General features: G+C 51.6%; 1 protein-coding gene across 2 annotated transcripts in view; it reads right to left on the minus strand.

Annotated features, from left to right (window-relative positions):
• Nucleotides 1–17,597, minus strand: part of LOC138349711 (inhibitor of nuclear factor kappa-B kinase subunit epsilon-like) — a 139,923-nt gene that overhangs the window by 88,602 nt on the left and 33,724 nt on the right. For both annotated transcript variants that reach the window (XM_069315592.1, XM_069315591.1), the window contains one exon: nucleotides 1,243–1,383. In XM_069315592.1, coding sequence (XP_069171693.1) covers nucleotides 1,243–1,383 — 141 coding nt within the window. The remainder of the gene's footprint in view (nucleotides 1–1,242; nucleotides 1,384–17,597) is intronic.

Below are 17,597 nucleotides of genomic sequence, written 5' to 3' on the forward strand. Positions count from 1 at the left end.
ACCGAGTAAATTTGTTACACAGGATCTTCCAGAGCAAAAACCATACTGTCTCTCTGATATTATATAGTTTTTCTCCAGGTGTTCTACCCATTTACTTTTAATTATTTTTTCCAATATTTTAATTATTATACTTGTCAATGATACAGATCTATAATTGAGGGGGTCTTCCCTGCTGCCACTTTTATAGATTGGAACTATGTTAGCCTTTTTCCACACATCTGCTATGACTCCTTTACACAGGGATGCTTGAAAAATCAGTGTAAGTGGAATGCTGAGCTCAGGTGCACATTCTCTGAGAACCCATGGTGAAACTCCATCTGGACCAACTGCTTTGTTATTACTTAATTCCTTGAGCATTTTTTCCACTTCGTCTCTAAACACCTCTATGTGCTCTTTGTTGTTCTCTGGCATTCTTATTGTGTCTGGTTCCCTGAAGATTTCATTTTGCACAAACACACTTTGGAACTTTTCGTTTAATGTTTACACATCTCCTTTTCATTTTCCGTGAATCTGTTTCCCATTTTCAACCTCTGGATATTATCCTTTACCTGCAATTTGTTGTTTATGAATTTATAGAATAGGCCTGGTTCCGTTTTACATTTGTCCGCATTCCCTTTTTCAAAATTTCTTTCTGCCTCTCTTCTCACTGCCGTGTAGTTGTTTCTTGCATCTTTGTATTGCTGATATGTTTGGGGGTTTGGCCTATTCCTATATTGATTCCATTTTTTGTGACTTTTGATCTCTGGCCCTCTCGCAATTTCAGTTGAACCAATCTTGTTTCCTGGTTCTACATCTCTGCTTTGGTATAAATTTTTTTGTGCCTTTATCATATATTTCACCAAACTTGACATACATCTCATTTACTTCCTTGCCTAGCAACAAGTCTGTCCAATTATACTCACTAAAAAAATTTCTAAGGTCGCCATAATGTCCTCTCCAGAAGTCAGGTTTTTCAACTGCTTCAACCTCCTTATTTTCTTTCAGATTATAACGCATTGTATACTTTATTCCCAAAAAGACATGGTCACTTTTACCCAAAGGAGGAAGGTGCTGAATATCAAAAATATCTTCCTCCTTCCTGGTAAATATCAAATGAAGAGAACGTCCCTTTCCCTCATCCTCGTAGCTTGTTTAACCATTAAACCACACAATACATATACAGTATAGATGATTTGAGTAACATTACCGATTCCGGTAATGCATTTTTTTTTAATTTACTTTAACAGAAATAAAATAACTCACATCTTCTTCGATTGCCAAAAGCTTGACAATGCTGTCATGATTAACCTTCTTGAGAACTTCAAATTCCCTCATCTGTACTTCGTGTGGTCGCATGTGAGATAACTGATTAAAAGTTTTAACTGCCACTGGTTCGCCAGTATGCTGAAATGCAAACAAATATAAATTATAAAGTAAGGTAGCACAGAGAGATCATAAAGTATATCTATTATCTAGGTCAACATATTCAGTCAAAGACCAAAGACAGCAACAGTAGGCAGAGTTGCAAAGCCCAAAGAATTAAGAAAGATTATGCACAACCTTCCTGAAGTTCACAATCATTAAAAAAAAACAGCGTTGAATGTAATGAAACACCATTTTCTGGGTGAGACCCGGAGGCTTCCCGGAGCTTACTAGGCTGATATGCTAAGGTCAGACTTTGGCATCAGCCATGTGCATGGAGTTCTGTGGGCCTACCGGGGACCACGAGCCAGAACCTGGCCCCCTCAGATAGGCATGAGGAGCAATAGCCATATAGAAACCCCCGTGTGGTTGGAAACAGTCTATGTCTGCCATCGACCGGGTTAGGCACCCAGAAAGGTAAGCATTCCAAAACAAGCCCCTATTCTGGTGAAATTATTGCTACCAAAAGCCAAACAAGTGGATTGAACTCCCTTGAAAGAAACGAGCAAACAATCATGACGTCACACGTCGCTACACCACTGTCTGCGCAGCTCCCACCTCCCTGGTAGGGAAAAGGGAGAGTCCCCAGACCCCTCGCGCCGGCTATCCACCCGTCAAGGATAGCTGGCGCGAGGCTGGATGTCAAAAACATGCGAAAAACTGCCGACCGGGGGGAGGGAGGGATGCCGGGGAGCCTCCGGGTCTCACCAAGAAAATGATGTTTTATTACATTCAACACTGGTTTTCTGGAGGGAGCCCCTTCGGCTCCCCAGAGCTAACTACCCAAAGAGGAATGTGTAGGGATTTACCCGGGAGGTGGTCGTTGCTCACTCCTCAACTCGAAGTCGAGACAACTGGCTGCAACCGCCGACCCAAAGTGACACAGGCCCGACGAGGTCCAGGGACATTCACGAGGTAATGAGCAGCCAGGACCCTGTTCAACCGCCAAAAGCCTTATGCCCGAATGTCAGTCCAGGACATGTTGACAAAGATGGCAGCAAGAGCTGCCAACTTACGAACGTCATGGGCACGGGGATAGACAGCAGGCTGGCTAGCCTTAATTAATCTGCGGACAACCAGGGAGACCTGCACCAGCTAACAGGGAAGAAGGGAAACGGATCAACCCAAAGCACGTCCCCGGACACAGAAGCCGTAGCGCACAAATAACAGCGAAGAGCCACAACCGGACACAAAACATGATGCACCCCCGGCCTGACCAACCAAGCAACAACAACTCGGGGACTCCTCCGGAGAGCAACAGTCTCATTCTTCGCCAGAAAAGGAGGAGACAGCTGCAAACGACCAAAACTCTCACGAAGACCAAAAGAGCAGAAACCCCTGCGCTGGAGCAGAGCATGAAGCTCCCCAACTCAACCCAACCCCCGGAGGCCAATGCCAACAGAAAAAGAGCCTTGGAGAAACAATCCTGAACCGAAGGGGCCACCACAAACCGAGGAGAAGAACGAAAAGAGAGCACTCTGTCCAAAGACCAGGACGGTTCAGGCGGCGCATGCGCAAGCCGGAGGCGAAACACTGCACGAGACAGCTTGCGAAATGGCGCAGAAGTAACATCAATACCGAAATCAAGCTATAGATGCTCCGGCAGCGCCGCACGATACGAAGTGACAGTATTAGGCATAAGGTCATGGTCCTGGAACAATCAAGAGAGAAAGGACAACACCACCCAAACAGAAAGCAAAACACACCGATGAAGACACAAAAAGAACCGGAAGGACCGCCAGGAGACTTCATACTGCCGCCGAGATGAAGCACGCAGGTGGGACACCAACAAAGAAGCCACCTGATCACAATAGAGATGATGATAAACTCGAGTCAAAAAGACCATATGCGAAGAAGAACGAACCAGGCTGATCTGCTGGAAGAGGCGGAGCAGTGGGAAAACCTCTGGGTTCGGCCACCGGGCAGGCTGCGCCTGAAACCACGGCTGGGCCGGCCACCAAGGAGCCAAGAGGACTACTCTCCCCTGGTGGGACTCCAAGCGAGTCAGGACCTGGAGCAACAGCTGAACCAGGGGAAAGAGGTACAGGTACCCCCACCTCGACCAGTCCTGCCGAAAAGCGTCGACCCCGACAGCCTCGCAATTGGGGAAGGCGCCACATACTGGGGAAGGTGCAGCGACCCCGCCAACGTGAAGAGGCCCACCTTAGGGTGCCCAAACATCTGGCAGAGCCAATGGAAGGAGGCAGCATTGACCATCCATTCCGTTGAGAGGGGAACGAAACGAGACGGGCCGTCTGCCAAAACGTTGGACACTCCCCGCATGTGAACCGCCAGGAGAACCAAACCCGGGAAAACTCAGCAGACGAGTCACCCGAAGAGACCAGCGCCAAACAACCAAGGACCGCATCGAACCACCACCATTCATGCAATGAACCACCGGGGAGCAGTCCGAATGGAGCTGGATCGTCGAACTGTGGTCGACCCTCCGAAGCGCAAACCACACTGACACGAACTCCCGCAATGTGCGGGAGTTGACAGAAGGACGAACCCCACTGCCCCTGGCCAGCTTGGTGAGCACTGGTCACAAAGCCCCAGCCAAGAGACAATGCGTCCGTGAACACATCGAGCGAGGGGTCGGGCAGGCACCCAAGGCACTGACCCTCTAAAAACCAGAAGAGGAAGCCGGCGACGCAGCAGCCAATGCAAGGTCACCGGAGGTCGTACTCGGCGATCGCGAGTGAGGCGGAAGGGACGTCCCCGAAAGAACCAGAACAGCCGACGAAGCCAAACCCGACCTGGCGGGTAGACCAGCATCACGAAGTTCAGGCTCCCGCACAAACCCTCGAGCAACCGCCGGGTGACCTGGGAGCCCTCAAAAACAGGCACAAGCAGGACCGCAGCCGGAGGAGAGACTCTGGAGGAAGAGACAAGAAAACGGTCCGAGAGTCCCACACAAAATCCAGCAACGACCGAACCTGGGAGGGAACCAGATGGAACTTCCTCCAGTTCACCAAGAACCCGAACCTGGCAAGCTGAGAAAGAACCAAATTCATGGCTAGCAGACAACTGGACTGACTGGGAGCCCAAACCAGCTAGTCATCGAGGTTGGCCAACACCCGAACACCTAAAAGACGCAAGCGAGCCACGACAACCCGTGTAAGGCGTGTGAACACGCGAGGTGCCAGATTCAACCTGAACGGGAGACAACGAAAGTGGCAAGCCTTTCACCCCCCACAACAAAACCGAGTCAGTCCCTGAATCCCGGATGAATCGGGACATGCCAATAAGCATCCCATTCCAGGGACACCATCCAAGAACCCGCCTTAAAAACAGAAGCCGAACTTGAGACAGCATAGTCATCTGAAAGGAGGGGCAATGAACCCAGGGGTTCAGACAGGACAAGTCCAGAATGAACCTCAGGTACGCACAGTCCCATTTCGGCACTGGAAACAGACGGGAAACCCATATGAGAGACAACGACGTTTCAACGACGCCCAAGTGAATCCACTCCAAGACGACTCTACGGAGTGCAGAAGAGGCCTGCCCCGCCAGCTCTGAATCCCCCGAAGGAGGAGGGGGCCACCCAATGCCACCGCAGGTTGAGGGAAACGACCCGACACGCCCACAAATCGTGGGACCAGGCGTGAGCAAACAGCGTAAGCCTCCCCCTCATCACCCCGTCAATGGGGTGAACCGCAAAAGGGCCAACGCCACTTACGAGACCCAGAACCTCGCACATAGCAAGCACTGTGCCGACCAGACGAAGGTGGGCTAGAAGGCAGAGCCGAAACTGAAACCAGTGGCCTACCACGACGAATGGAATCCCGAGCCCTGGCACAACCATTCCGGGAGCCCCCCCCACCCCGGAGAACCAACAAGTCAGACATAAAACGGCAACTGGCTGAAGCAGCCTGAATATACTGCGCCACGGCCGAAGGCGCAAAACACAGAAGAAAAAAAGGCGAAGACATCCTAAGAGCCAGGGCCCAGGCCAATTCCAAGGAGGAGGCAAGCACCGCCTGCCGACACACGATTCAGGAAGTGTAGAACAGGGAGACCGCATCCCGCAAGATCGGCGCAAACAGCTTCAACAAGGCAGACAACGCACGCGCCATTGAGCCCAAAACACCGGACCCTGGAACGGCCCCAAGCGTCCCCACATCCTCCCCAAGCCAGTCCGAAGACAGCTCCAGAAGGGAAAAGACACACAAGACCGACACCATGAGGCCCCTGGCACGTAAGTCCTCGGCCACCAGCACAGCCAACAGGGAGGGAACCTGCACATGGAGCTGCTGAATGCCAATATCCCAGGGAAGGGCAGGAGCAAACAAGCACTCACTGAGGTGCTCAAGGTAGCCCCCCAGAAAACCTGGACCACTGTCGAGACTTCACGCCACTCAGTGTGCGGGAACGACAGAAAGAATGCCAAGCCTCCAAAGCAAAAATAGGTCAGTCCACCAACCAGGACAACTCCGGAACCTCGTAACAGACCCTGAAAGAGAACGAAGTCCCAAACCTCAAAGATAACGGATCCATCACAGAGGCGTAATACGGGTCACGCAGTAGGTAAGATGCTAGGGCCGCCCGCACCGCAGACGGTTGGATGCGTAAAGCCAAAAATCTTTGGAAAGATGGAACTGACGTAAATGAGGGAACACGGAGCCAAACCAGGGGAGGGACAGACGCCAAATCCAACTCATACGCAGGGGGCGGGGGAAAGAGAACCCCACTCCTTGTAGCAATAAGCCCCACTCCTAGGGTAGAAAAACCCAGGTGGGGTCCAGCTGGGCCCCAAGGCCCCCAAGTCAGCCCCTCCCCAGCCCCAGGATCCCCCTTCTCGGGGACCCATGGCCGAGTCATCCCGAGAGCACCGGCCCCTAAAGAAAAAGCTGGCGCAGCCGAGTAAGCTGAACAGAAGGGGGCCTATTGGTCAGACCCAGAAGCTTCGGCAGGGAGATCGGACTCGAATGCCTCCGTCGCCACACTGGAAGGGACATCCCCCGAGACCGCCTGAGACTCAAGACCATCTAAACCCGTCCCCGACCCTTAAACCCTCAGACGTTTCGGGGCCGGAAGCAGGGGGCCAGGGGGAACCAGGGGGCGAGGGGGCCAGCAAACGAGGGGGAATCAGGACATGCCACAGAAGGGAGAACAACGAGGGGGTGCGGACTGAATCAAGGTCGAAGCAAACCCCACCCCCAAGTCCGGGTCCCTATAAGCAAAACTGGGCAGCTGTGGGGCATTCGGGTGAGCAACTAACCTAGCGCGTTACAACAACCTAAAACGAGCATGCAACGTCCGAGACGCCTGTACCCATAGAACATCATCTTCAGATTGGATAAAGTGAGTCACTAGCAAGCAAAAAACTCACAGGACTCCGGGTTGAAGGTGTCACCGATCCCAGCAGGCAGCATGATGGAAGAAAAAAAACGTGAGGGTCACCCTGAGTCAAGGGGACCGAGCAACCCTCGAACTCGCACGTAGCGAGGGGAGACTCCGGGGACACACCCATCGGACCCACACGCCTCCTAGGGGATTCCCAGGGTCCTAAGCGCTTAATGGTAACTCACACCCAGGTAATTCCAGGCAGGGTACTGCTAACTGGCACCCGAAATTACCAAACAACTGTCTAAAGCTGTACCCCAGGGACATGTACACTCACAGGGACCTAGCAGGGGGCAGCACCAGAGGAGAACCGTGCACAGGTCAGGCTCAAAAAACCAGCTTTGAATGTAATGAAACGCCATTTTCTGGGTGAGCCCCGGAGGCTCCCTGGAGCTTATCAGGCTAATGTATGTTATATTAGACCAGGACATTAGCTAAGGAGTTCAGACCTACCAGGGACCAGCGCCAGAACCTGGCCCCTTCAGAGAGGTTTCAGGGAGCAATGGCCCTGGAAAACCCCTTTGTGGTTGGGGTTTTCCTTATCTGCCATCGACCGGGGTTAGGCACCCAGAAAGGTAGGCATAACAAAACAAACCCCACATGGTAAAAAACTAAGACAAAAAACCGAACAGAGAGGTAGAAACTCCCTACAATCACAAACAAACAAGCAAACATCACACTTTACTGCCGCGCCAATCGTCCGCGCAGCACTCCCCACCCCGAGAGGGGGAGGGGAGAGCCCCGGACCTACCGCCCCGGCTGCCAAGCTTCAGTTCGGAAGCTAAGCTTCAACCAATGTGAAAAAAACGCCAACCGGTGGGAGGGAGGATTGCCAGGGAGCCTCCTGGGCTCACCCAGAAAATGGCATTTCATTACATTCAACGCTGGTTTTCTGTGGGGAGCCCCTACGGCTCCCTGGAGCTTCATACCCAAAGAGAAGGAAAAGAAAGAGCTAACCCAGGAGGCGGCCACCACAAACACTGCAACGCGAAGCCGAGACAACAGGTTGCAACATGCGACCCAAGGCAACAAGAACACAAAGGAGCAGACGTGCATAAAGAATGGGCGGCCAAGAACCTGTGCGACCCTCAAATCCCTGCACCCAAAATGAACCCTAGACGTCACCAACACAGCAGCAAAAACTGCAAATGTCTGAACAGCACGGGCGCAAAGACAGACTGCAGGCTGGAAGACTGAAAACTCTGCGAACGACCTGGGAGACCCGAGCCCTAAAAGCAGGGAACGAGGGGAACCAGATCAACCACAGCGCATCCCTAGACACGGTACACAGGTAACGGCAAAAAGCACAACCGGACAACACAGGACGCACCCTCGGCCAAATCAATCAAGTATCAAGAACCCAAGAACCCCTCCGGAAAGCAGCCGTCTCGACTGTCGCCAGGACGGAGAAAGGCTGCACACACATACAAATCTACCACCAGTACCAAAGAGCAGAAACCTGAACCAAAGGGGCTATCACAAACTGAGGAGAAGATAAGAAGGCACCCTGATCAAGGACCAAGACGGCTCAGGCGACGCATGAGCAGGCCGGAGGTGAAACAAAAAACGAGAAAGCACACGAAACGTAAGGATATGAACCTCACGGTCAGCCAAACCCCGAGAATCCAGCAAACGAGTCACTACGGAACCAACCCCAAAGGTCAACACCTAAGAGAAACCCTGTGGTTCTGGCAAGAACCGCCAGAGAACAGTCTGAAAGGAGCTGAATGGTAGAGCACCGAGTGACCCAAAACCTTCCGAAGCGCAAACCAGACAGCCACGAACTCCCAAACCGTGCTGTGAGCCCGACGGACAGACAGACTCCACCATCCTTGGCCGACCTGGTGAGCACTGGTCACAAAGCCCCAGCCGAGAGATGACCCATCCGTGAACGCATCGAGTGAAGGCTCGAGGAGGTGCCAAGGCACGGAACCCCGAAAACCCCAAAGAGGAAGCTGGTGACACAGCACCAACACAAGATCCCCGGAGGAACAAACCCAACGAAAGCGAGAGGCGGATGGGGAGTCTCCGAAGGAACCAGACAGACGCCGAAGCCAAACCCGACCCCTCGGGCAGACCAGCACGTCGAAGTTCAGACTCCCGCACAACTGCTCAAGCAAAAGCTGAGCAACCCAGGACCCCCTCATGTACAGCCGAAGGCGGGACCACAGCCGCAGTAACACTTCTGGAGGGAAAGACAAGGAGAGGCCCAATAGCCCTAAACAAGGACCAGGTCCGAACCCGGGATGGAAACAGATGGAATGGCCTCCAGATCACCAGAAAACCAAACCCGGCGATCTGGAAAGAACCACACCCCTGGCGAGCAGAAAAGCGGACTAACTGGGAGCCCACACCAGCCAGTCATTGAGGTAGGCAGGACACCGAATCTCAAGCAGACTCAGACAGGGCACTAAGATCCGGTAAAGACGCAAAAAATTACACCAAGGGCCAATTACAAAATAAGGAAGGCAACAAAAGCAGCAAGCCTGAAGCCCCACCACCAACTGTGCCAGTCCCGGAAAACTGGAGAGCAACGTGCCAAGAAGTGACCTCGAGGTCCAGGGCCACCATCCAGGCACCCAGCCCCAACAGAAGCCGGACAGGCGACAACAGTCCTCCGATGAGGGCATAGAATCCAAAGCGCAGACTGAAGAAGTCCAGAAAAACCGCAGATGCGAAAGGCCCATGACTGCAAAGAGCAGACGGGAACCCCAGAAGGATTGGCGGATCGACCACGTCCAACGCACCCACTAAGATGACATGACGAAGCGCCGGGGAAAAAGCCCACCCCGCCAACTCTGAACCCCCCCAAAGGGGAAGAAGCCGTCCATTGACGCCACCAGAGGCCGGAAGACAACCAAAAGCGCCCACCAATAGCGGGACCATGCGAGAGTAAACAGAGCAAGCTGCTCCCCCAGCACCCCGTCAACAGAGAAAGGAACAGAGCCCCTTCCGAAAGAATAAGTACACACACACATACATATACACATACACACAAGGTATGTTACACACACGTGTGTATACACATGTGCACACACACACAGCGTACACATGTACATGCGTACACACACATACACTTTAAAAGAAAAGTACAAGTCGCCGACCAGTGGGCAGAGAGCACCATGCCGGCCAGGCAAAGAAGGCACAAAACTGCATCAAAAAGCCCACCTCGACAGCAAAACCTCAAAATCCCAGCATGACCACAACATGTGCCAAGACCCAAAAAGATCAGTCTGCAAGCCAGGAAAACCCCGGAACTCCAGAAAGCAGAACCGGGTCGCACGAGGAAACAAAGCCCCCTGAACCCACAAAGGGGGCCCGAGAGGAAGAAACCTCTGGAACGAAACCAAAGAACCCAAAGGAACCCAGAATCGAACCAGGGGGAGTCCAAAGCACCACATTTGCCGGCGAAGAACACCACAGAAAGGCATAGCACAGCCCCCAGACAGAACCCCCAGGGACACGGTCATAACAGACCGAAAACCGAGGGACAAGGTGTGGGAGCAAGCATAACCGACAGGGACAGAGCCCAAACCCAAGGGCTCAGACCCAAAACAAACAAAAAGGGAAACCTGGTGTAAAATCAACACCCAAACGTTCCCAGAGGAAAAGGAAACGGGCAGAAAACACCAGAAATGCAAAGAAACGACAACAGGAGAATAAAACCCCTGAAAAAAGGTGAAAACTCACCCAAGAAGCTCGCTCGCACACCCAGTCGCATGTAAACAAACCGCAACGCTGCCCTGGTGGCCACGCCGGGAAACCGGCAGACGAAAATGGCCGCCAGACAGAGGGCTGTGACCGACGCTAGATACGAAAACACGCCAGCAAAAGAAGGAAGCAAGCAGACTGGATGGGCGAAAAACTCCGCCCAAAAGCAGAAAAAACCAGGCAGGGGCAAACCGCCCCAGAACTGCTAGCAGGCATCCCCCCAGCCCCGGGAACCAGCAACAGAGGCCCCGGGGCAGAGCCGTCCTCCAAGCCCTCCGTCCTTAAAGAAAAGCAAGAGTCCATGGAAAAGGCAGCAAGAAAGGGCCGCTGGTAAGACTTAGAAGCCTTGGCAGGAGGAACAGGCTCGAAAACCTCCATCCCCCAACCCGAGCCGGGCAACCCCTGGTTGATACCTGGTTGATGGGGTTCTGGGAGTTCTTCTACTCCCCAAGCCCGGCCCGAGGCCAGGCTCGACTTGTGAGAGTTTGGTCCATCAGGCTGTTGCTTGGAGCGGCCCGCAGGGCCACGTACCCACCACAGCCCGGCTGATCCGGAACTTCTCTTAGAAAACCGTCCAGTTTTCTCTTGAAGATGTCCACGGTTGTTCCGGCAATATTTCTTATGCTCGCTGGGAGTACGTTGAACAACCGTGGACCCCTGATGTTTATACAGTGCTCTCTGATTGTGCCTATGGCACCTCTGCTCTTCACAGGTTCAATCTTGCATTTTCTTCCATATCGTTCACTCCAGTACGTTGTTATTTTACTGTGTAGATTTGGGACCTGACCCTCCAGTATTTTCCATGTGTATATTATTTGGTATCTCTCTCGTCTCCTTTCTAGAGTACATTTGGAGAGCTTTGAGACGATCCCAATAATTTAGGTGTTTTATCTCGTCTATGCGTGCCGTATATGTTCTCTGTATTCCCTCTATTTCAGCAATCTCTCCTGCTCTGAAGGGGGAAGTGAGTACTGAGCAGTACTCGAGACAGGACAGCACAAGTGACTTGAAGAGTACAACCATTGTGATGGGATCCCTGGATTTGAAAGTTCTCGTAATCCATGAAAAACCCCTGAAAAACCCTGAAAACCGCCAAAAACCGCCCGAATCTCGGCCCCAACGAAACCCCGCCCCGACCCCAAAACCCGCAGACGGTCCGGAGCCGGGAACAGGGAGGGAAAGGGGCGAACAGCACCTAACCAAAACGGGGCGACCTCGGGGCATCCGAGTGGGAAACTAACCTAGCGCGTTGCAGCAACCTAACCTAGCTTGCAACACGGATGCCACCTGTACTCTGAACAGTAATAACATCAGGAGAATACTGGAGAACAAGCAGAGAATCTCTCGCAAGACTCCGGGTCAAGGTGTCAGTGACCCAGCAGGCAGCATGGAGGTAAAAGTGGCGACTGTCACCCAGAGACAAGGGCACAGCAACCAACGATCCCGTACAAGATGGGTTGGAACCCGGAAGACACATTCAATGGTCCTCTGAGCGCAGACAGGGGTTTCCAGGGCCTGTAGGCTGAGTGCTACGGGAAGCCCGGGCAAGGTGTTGCTAACCGGTTAAGAAACCCAAACATAACAAGAGGGTAGAGGATAGCACTGAAAACCCCTGCGACATGTACAATCACTGGAGCCTAGCAGAGGGCCACCAAACACTACTAGTAGAACTATAGCCACACTAGGCAGACCTCCACCAGGCATGAAAATAAAAACAAAAGAAAACCCCCGCAAAAGTACACAGTCTCCAGAGGCAACAGGAACCGGTCACCGCTTAGGTGGCAGGCTGTGCAACACCTTGACGCCCTAACCAGCACAATACCAATCCCTACCCAGGGCCAAACAAGGGTCCCAAGCCCCAGCTGGCCCCAAGGGTGAGGCAAATGCCGAGCAGCAAGAACCTTTACAGGAATGGTTCCCGAACGCCCCAGGGAAGAGAACCCTGTTACGCAAGGGCAGTACTCACAGGGCGCTTAGGGAAGTCAGCCACTAAGCACATGCAGCCCTGGCACTGATGAGGTACTCTTGGCCACCGCACAACACAACACATGGCAGTGAATGCCACACAAGGCAAACAGCCTAGGAAACTGAGGCCAGAGAAGTGTCTATCCCGGTTGACATTAACTTACGAACTGAAGCTTGGCAGCCGGCGCGGTAGGTCCGGGGCTCCCCCCTCCTCCTCTCAGGGCGGGGAGGGCTGCACGGACGATCGGCGCGGCAGTAAAGTGTGATGTTTGCTTGTTTGCTTGTTTCCTTGTGATTGTAGGGAGTTTCTACCTCTCTGTTCGTTTTTTTGTTTTAGTTTTTTACCATGTGGGGTTTGTTTTGTTATGCCTACCTTTCTGGGTGCTAACCCCAGTTGATGGCAGATAAGGAAAACCCCAACCACAAAGGGGTTTTCCAGGGCCACTGCTCCCTGAAACCTCTCTGAAGGGGCCAGGTTCTGGCGCTGGTCCCTGGTAGGTCTGAACTCCTTAGCTAATGTCCCGGTGTAATATAACATACATTAGCCCGATAAGCTCCTGGGAGCCGTAGGGGCTCCCCACAGAAAAGGGGCTGGAAAGGCAGACCCCCCTACAAGGCAAAAACAAAACGAAAAACAAAACCCCGCAAGAGGACAACTTACTCCAAGGAACAGAGCCGGGCGCTGTGAGTGGTGAAAACAAGCTGCGCAGTACCCTGCTTGATGGGGTTCTGAGAGTTCTTCTACTCCCCAAGCCCGGCCTGAGGCCAGGCTTGACTTGTGAGAGTTTGGTCCACCAGGCTGTTGCTTGGGGCAGCCCGCAGGCCCACATACCCACCACAGCCTGGCTGATCCGGAACTTCTCTTAGAAAACAGTCCAGTTTTCTCTTGAAGATGTCCACGGTTGTTCCGGCAATATTTCTTATAGTCGCTGGGAGGACGTTGAACAGCCGCGGACCTCTGATGTTTATACAGTGTTCTCTGATTGTGCCTTTGGCACCTCTGCTCTTCACTGGTTCTATTCTGCATTTTCTTCCATATTGTTCACTCCAGTACATTGTTATTTTACTGTGTAGATTTGGGACCTGTCCCTCCAATATTTTCCATGTGTATATTATTTGGTATCTCTCTCGTCTCCTTTCTAGAGAGTACATTTGGAGAGCTTTGAGACGATCCCAATAATTTAGGTGTTTTATCTCGTCTATGCATGCCGTATATGTTCTCTGTATTCCCTCTATTTCAGCAATCTCTCCTGCTCTGAAGGGGGAAGTGAGTACTGAGCAGTACTCGAGACGGGACAACACAAGTGACTTGAAGAGTACAACCATTGTGGTGGGATCCCTGGATTTGAAAGTTCTCGTAATCCATCTGATCATTTTTCTGGCTGACGCAATATTTGCTTGGTTATGCTCCCTAAACACTAGATCGTCGAACATCATTATTCCCAAATCCTTGACATGCAGTTTTTCTACTATGGGCAGATTCGATTGTGTTTTGTACCCTGTATTATGTTTCAGATCCTCATTTTTGCTGTACCTGAGTACCTGAAATTGATCACTGTTAAACATCAAGTTGGATCACAAAAGTGGACAAGTGGACCACACAAGTGAACCATATTAACCAAACACCTCCCTCCCTCCCTCACCCCCCCCCCACTCTCCCCTCACCCCCACTCTTCCCTCACTGCTTCTATCCCTCCCTGCTTCTCCCCTTCAATGCCTCCCTCCATCACTGTCTCCCATCCCTCCATCACTGCCTCCCATCCCCCACTTAATACCTTCCATCCCTCCCTCAATGTCTTCCATCCCTCCCTCAATGTCTTCCATCCCTCCCTCAATGTCTTCCATCCCTCCCTCAATGTCTTCCATCCCTCCCTCAATGTCTTCCATCCCTCCCTCAATGTCTTCCATCCCTCCCTCAATGTCTTCCATCCCTCCCTCAATGTCTTCCATCCCACCCTCACTGCCCTCCTCATAACATGAGAGTAATAGGCTATGGAGGAGGGAGCTACTAACAGGGTCGAGGGAGCTACTAACGGGGTCAAGGGAGCTACTAATGGGGTCGAGGGAGCTACTAATGGGGTCGAGTGAGCTACTAACGGGGTCGAGGCTAGGGGTAGCGTTGGACACGTCTGTCAGAGCCTGCTCGCAGATGCCAACTGTGCATAATTCATAAAAAAAATATATTTGTTTAATTAATAAATAGGAAACCATAAAACATGTTAATGATTAATAATGTATAGTAATACTGTATACGAAAATTAACATATTTAGTTATAAATATTTTACAACTAAGATTAAAAATTTTAATACAGTATGGATGAGAGGTTTGGCACCTATCACCTGGTCAGCAATCCTTTTCTCTGCCTCCCTCACCACCACTACTCTCCCTCCCTCACCACCACCACTCTCCCTCACCACCACCACCAATACTCTCCCTCATCACCACCACCACTCTCCCTCATCACCACCATCACTCTCCCTCATCACCACCATCACTCTCCCTCACCACCACCACCACTCTCCCTCATCACCACCACCATCACCACTCTCCATCTTCATCACCACCACCACCACCACCACTCCTCCTCCTCCTCACCACCACCATCACTCTCCCTCATCACCACCACCACCACCACTCTCCCTCATCACCACCACCACTCCCCCTCATCACCACCATCACTCTCCCTCATCACCACCACCACTCTCCCTCACCACCACCACCACTCTCCCTCACCACCACCACCACTCTCCCTCACCACCACCACCACCAACACTCTCCCTCATCACCACCACCATCACCACTCTCCCTCATCATCACCACCACCACCACCACTCTCCCTCATCCCCACCACCACCAACACTCCCTCATCACCACCACCACCAACACTCTCCCTTATCACCACCACCATCACCACTCTCCCTCATCATCACCACCACCACCACCACTCTCCCTCATCCCCACCACCACCAACACTCCCTCATCACCACCACCACCAACACTCTCCCTTATCACCACCACCACCAATACTCTCCCTCATCACCACCACCACCACCACTCTCCCTCATCACCACCACCACTCTCCCTCATCACCACCACCACTCTCCCTCATCACCACCACCACTCTCCCTCACCACCACCACCACTCTCCCTCACCACCACCACCACCACCACCACTCTCCCTCATCACCACCACCACTCTCCCTCATCACCACCACCACCAACACTCTCCCTCATCACCACCACCACCAACACTCTCCTTGTATCTCCCCCTCAGTGCCTCCATCCATCAATCACTGCCTCCCATCCCTCCATCAATTCCTTGGAGGTCAGTGGCCTGTTGCCATGTGAGGGCCCCCCCTCCCCCCTGATGCCAAAACAAACTCAATACCGACCTACGGTTATATCGACCGCCAGACCAGTATATGAAGCGCCAAATACCGGTCTCCCAAATTGGTCGTTATTACAAGCAGATCGGTATAAAAGAGGCCATTAAATCGAGTGGATACAATATATATTCACCGCTCCTGTGCCAGGTAAATCCACTACGGGCTCACCATAGCCCGTGCTACTTGCCACGCTCCTGTGCCAGGTAAGTTACGGGCTTACCATAGCCCATGCTGCTTGGAACTTGTTCCGAGTAGCTGAATCTATAACAACAACATCGAGTGCATACTGTATCTACATTTGTGTTCACCATAGCGAACCACTAGGCTGGTATGGTGAGTGCAGACAACAAGTGGCCACACAGATTCAGCAGACGACGCTACCTCCCTCCCTCAGCAGTATTCCTCGAACACAGCGCTAATTATCACAACAATTCTGCTATTATCACAATCCTGGTTATTTTTATCACAATCAGAGGTCTTCTGTAATACTGTCATTGTTAAATAATAGCAGTTACATATTTATTTTTACATTTTTAGGCAATGCTGTGGTCACAAGCTGAACAGCAGTGCTGTTAGCTCATGCTGCATGTACCAGCCTTGGTTGCTCACTCAATATTGTGGCTCTCACACTGGAGAATGTTGCCCACGATTTTTTTATTAACCCTTAAAGTGCGCATTACGTCATATGACGTGTTGGAGTATTACGCAAGATTTAAACAGCCCACGGATACACGGGGTTCACCACACCTTCATCAGGGCTCTTGTAAACAGACGCCATTCTTAAAAAAAATCGTGGGACAAACTCCCGGGTGTTATTGGCCTCAGTATTGAGTGAGCAACCAAGCCTGACGCACGCAGCATGAGCTAACAGCACTGCTGTTCAGATTGTGACCACAGCATCCCCTAAAAATGCCAAAATATACTTGTTCATGCTATTATGTAGCGATGATATTATTACAGAAGACCCCTGACTGATAAAACTGACCAGGGTTCTGATAATAGCAGGATTGTGGTGATATTTAGCGCTGTGCGCCATGGAGAGAGGAGTAATACTGTGGGAGGGAGGGTGGTGGCGATGTCTTCTGACTGTGTGTGGCCACCTTTTATTAACTGCACTCACAATACCAGCTTAGTGGTTCGCTATGGTGAACACAAATGTAGATACTTATATATAACGTGTGAATAGAGGGTATAAACAGCAAGAGAAGGTTGGGAGCCGCCATTTTGGTGAGGGCGGTGGCGTCGTCTGCACGACGCCACTGTGCAGACGACGGTGTTGTTTACTGGTTACCACGATGGTCTTTGGGCACCATACCAGTATACTTGTACAAGTATGGTGAATAAAACAGGTAGATATTTATATATAATGTGTGTATATAGCGAAATAACACCACACAGTATTGTTGGAGGAGAAATATTAGTGCGTCTGGCCTTGAGGGCAGCAGCCATCAGCTGACTGTGTGAGGTCCTACGTCTTTGTGCCTTTACTCACCATACAAGCTTAGATGTACAGTTATGGTGAACAAAACATGTAAATACTTACATATAACGTCTGTATATAGTCAATTATAGCAAAAACAGTATTGTGGGAGGAGAATGTGGGTGAGTCAGATGACTTGAGGGAGGGCGGGAGTGGCTGGCTGGTACACGGCGGTCACTCCTCATTACTTTTTGACTCATAATAGCTACTTAGTGGTTCGTTATAGTGAACAAAACATGCTGATACATATATATAACCTGTGCTTATAGTGTAATAACCGACAAAGTATTTGTTCACTGATTGATGA

Source organism: Procambarus clarkii, chromosome 81, assembly GCF_040958095.1.
Source record: "Procambarus clarkii isolate CNS0578487 chromosome 81, FALCON_Pclarkii_2.0, whole genome shotgun sequence".
Classification (NCBI taxonomy): Eukaryota; Metazoa; Arthropoda; class Malacostraca; order Decapoda; family Cambaridae; genus Procambarus; species Procambarus clarkii.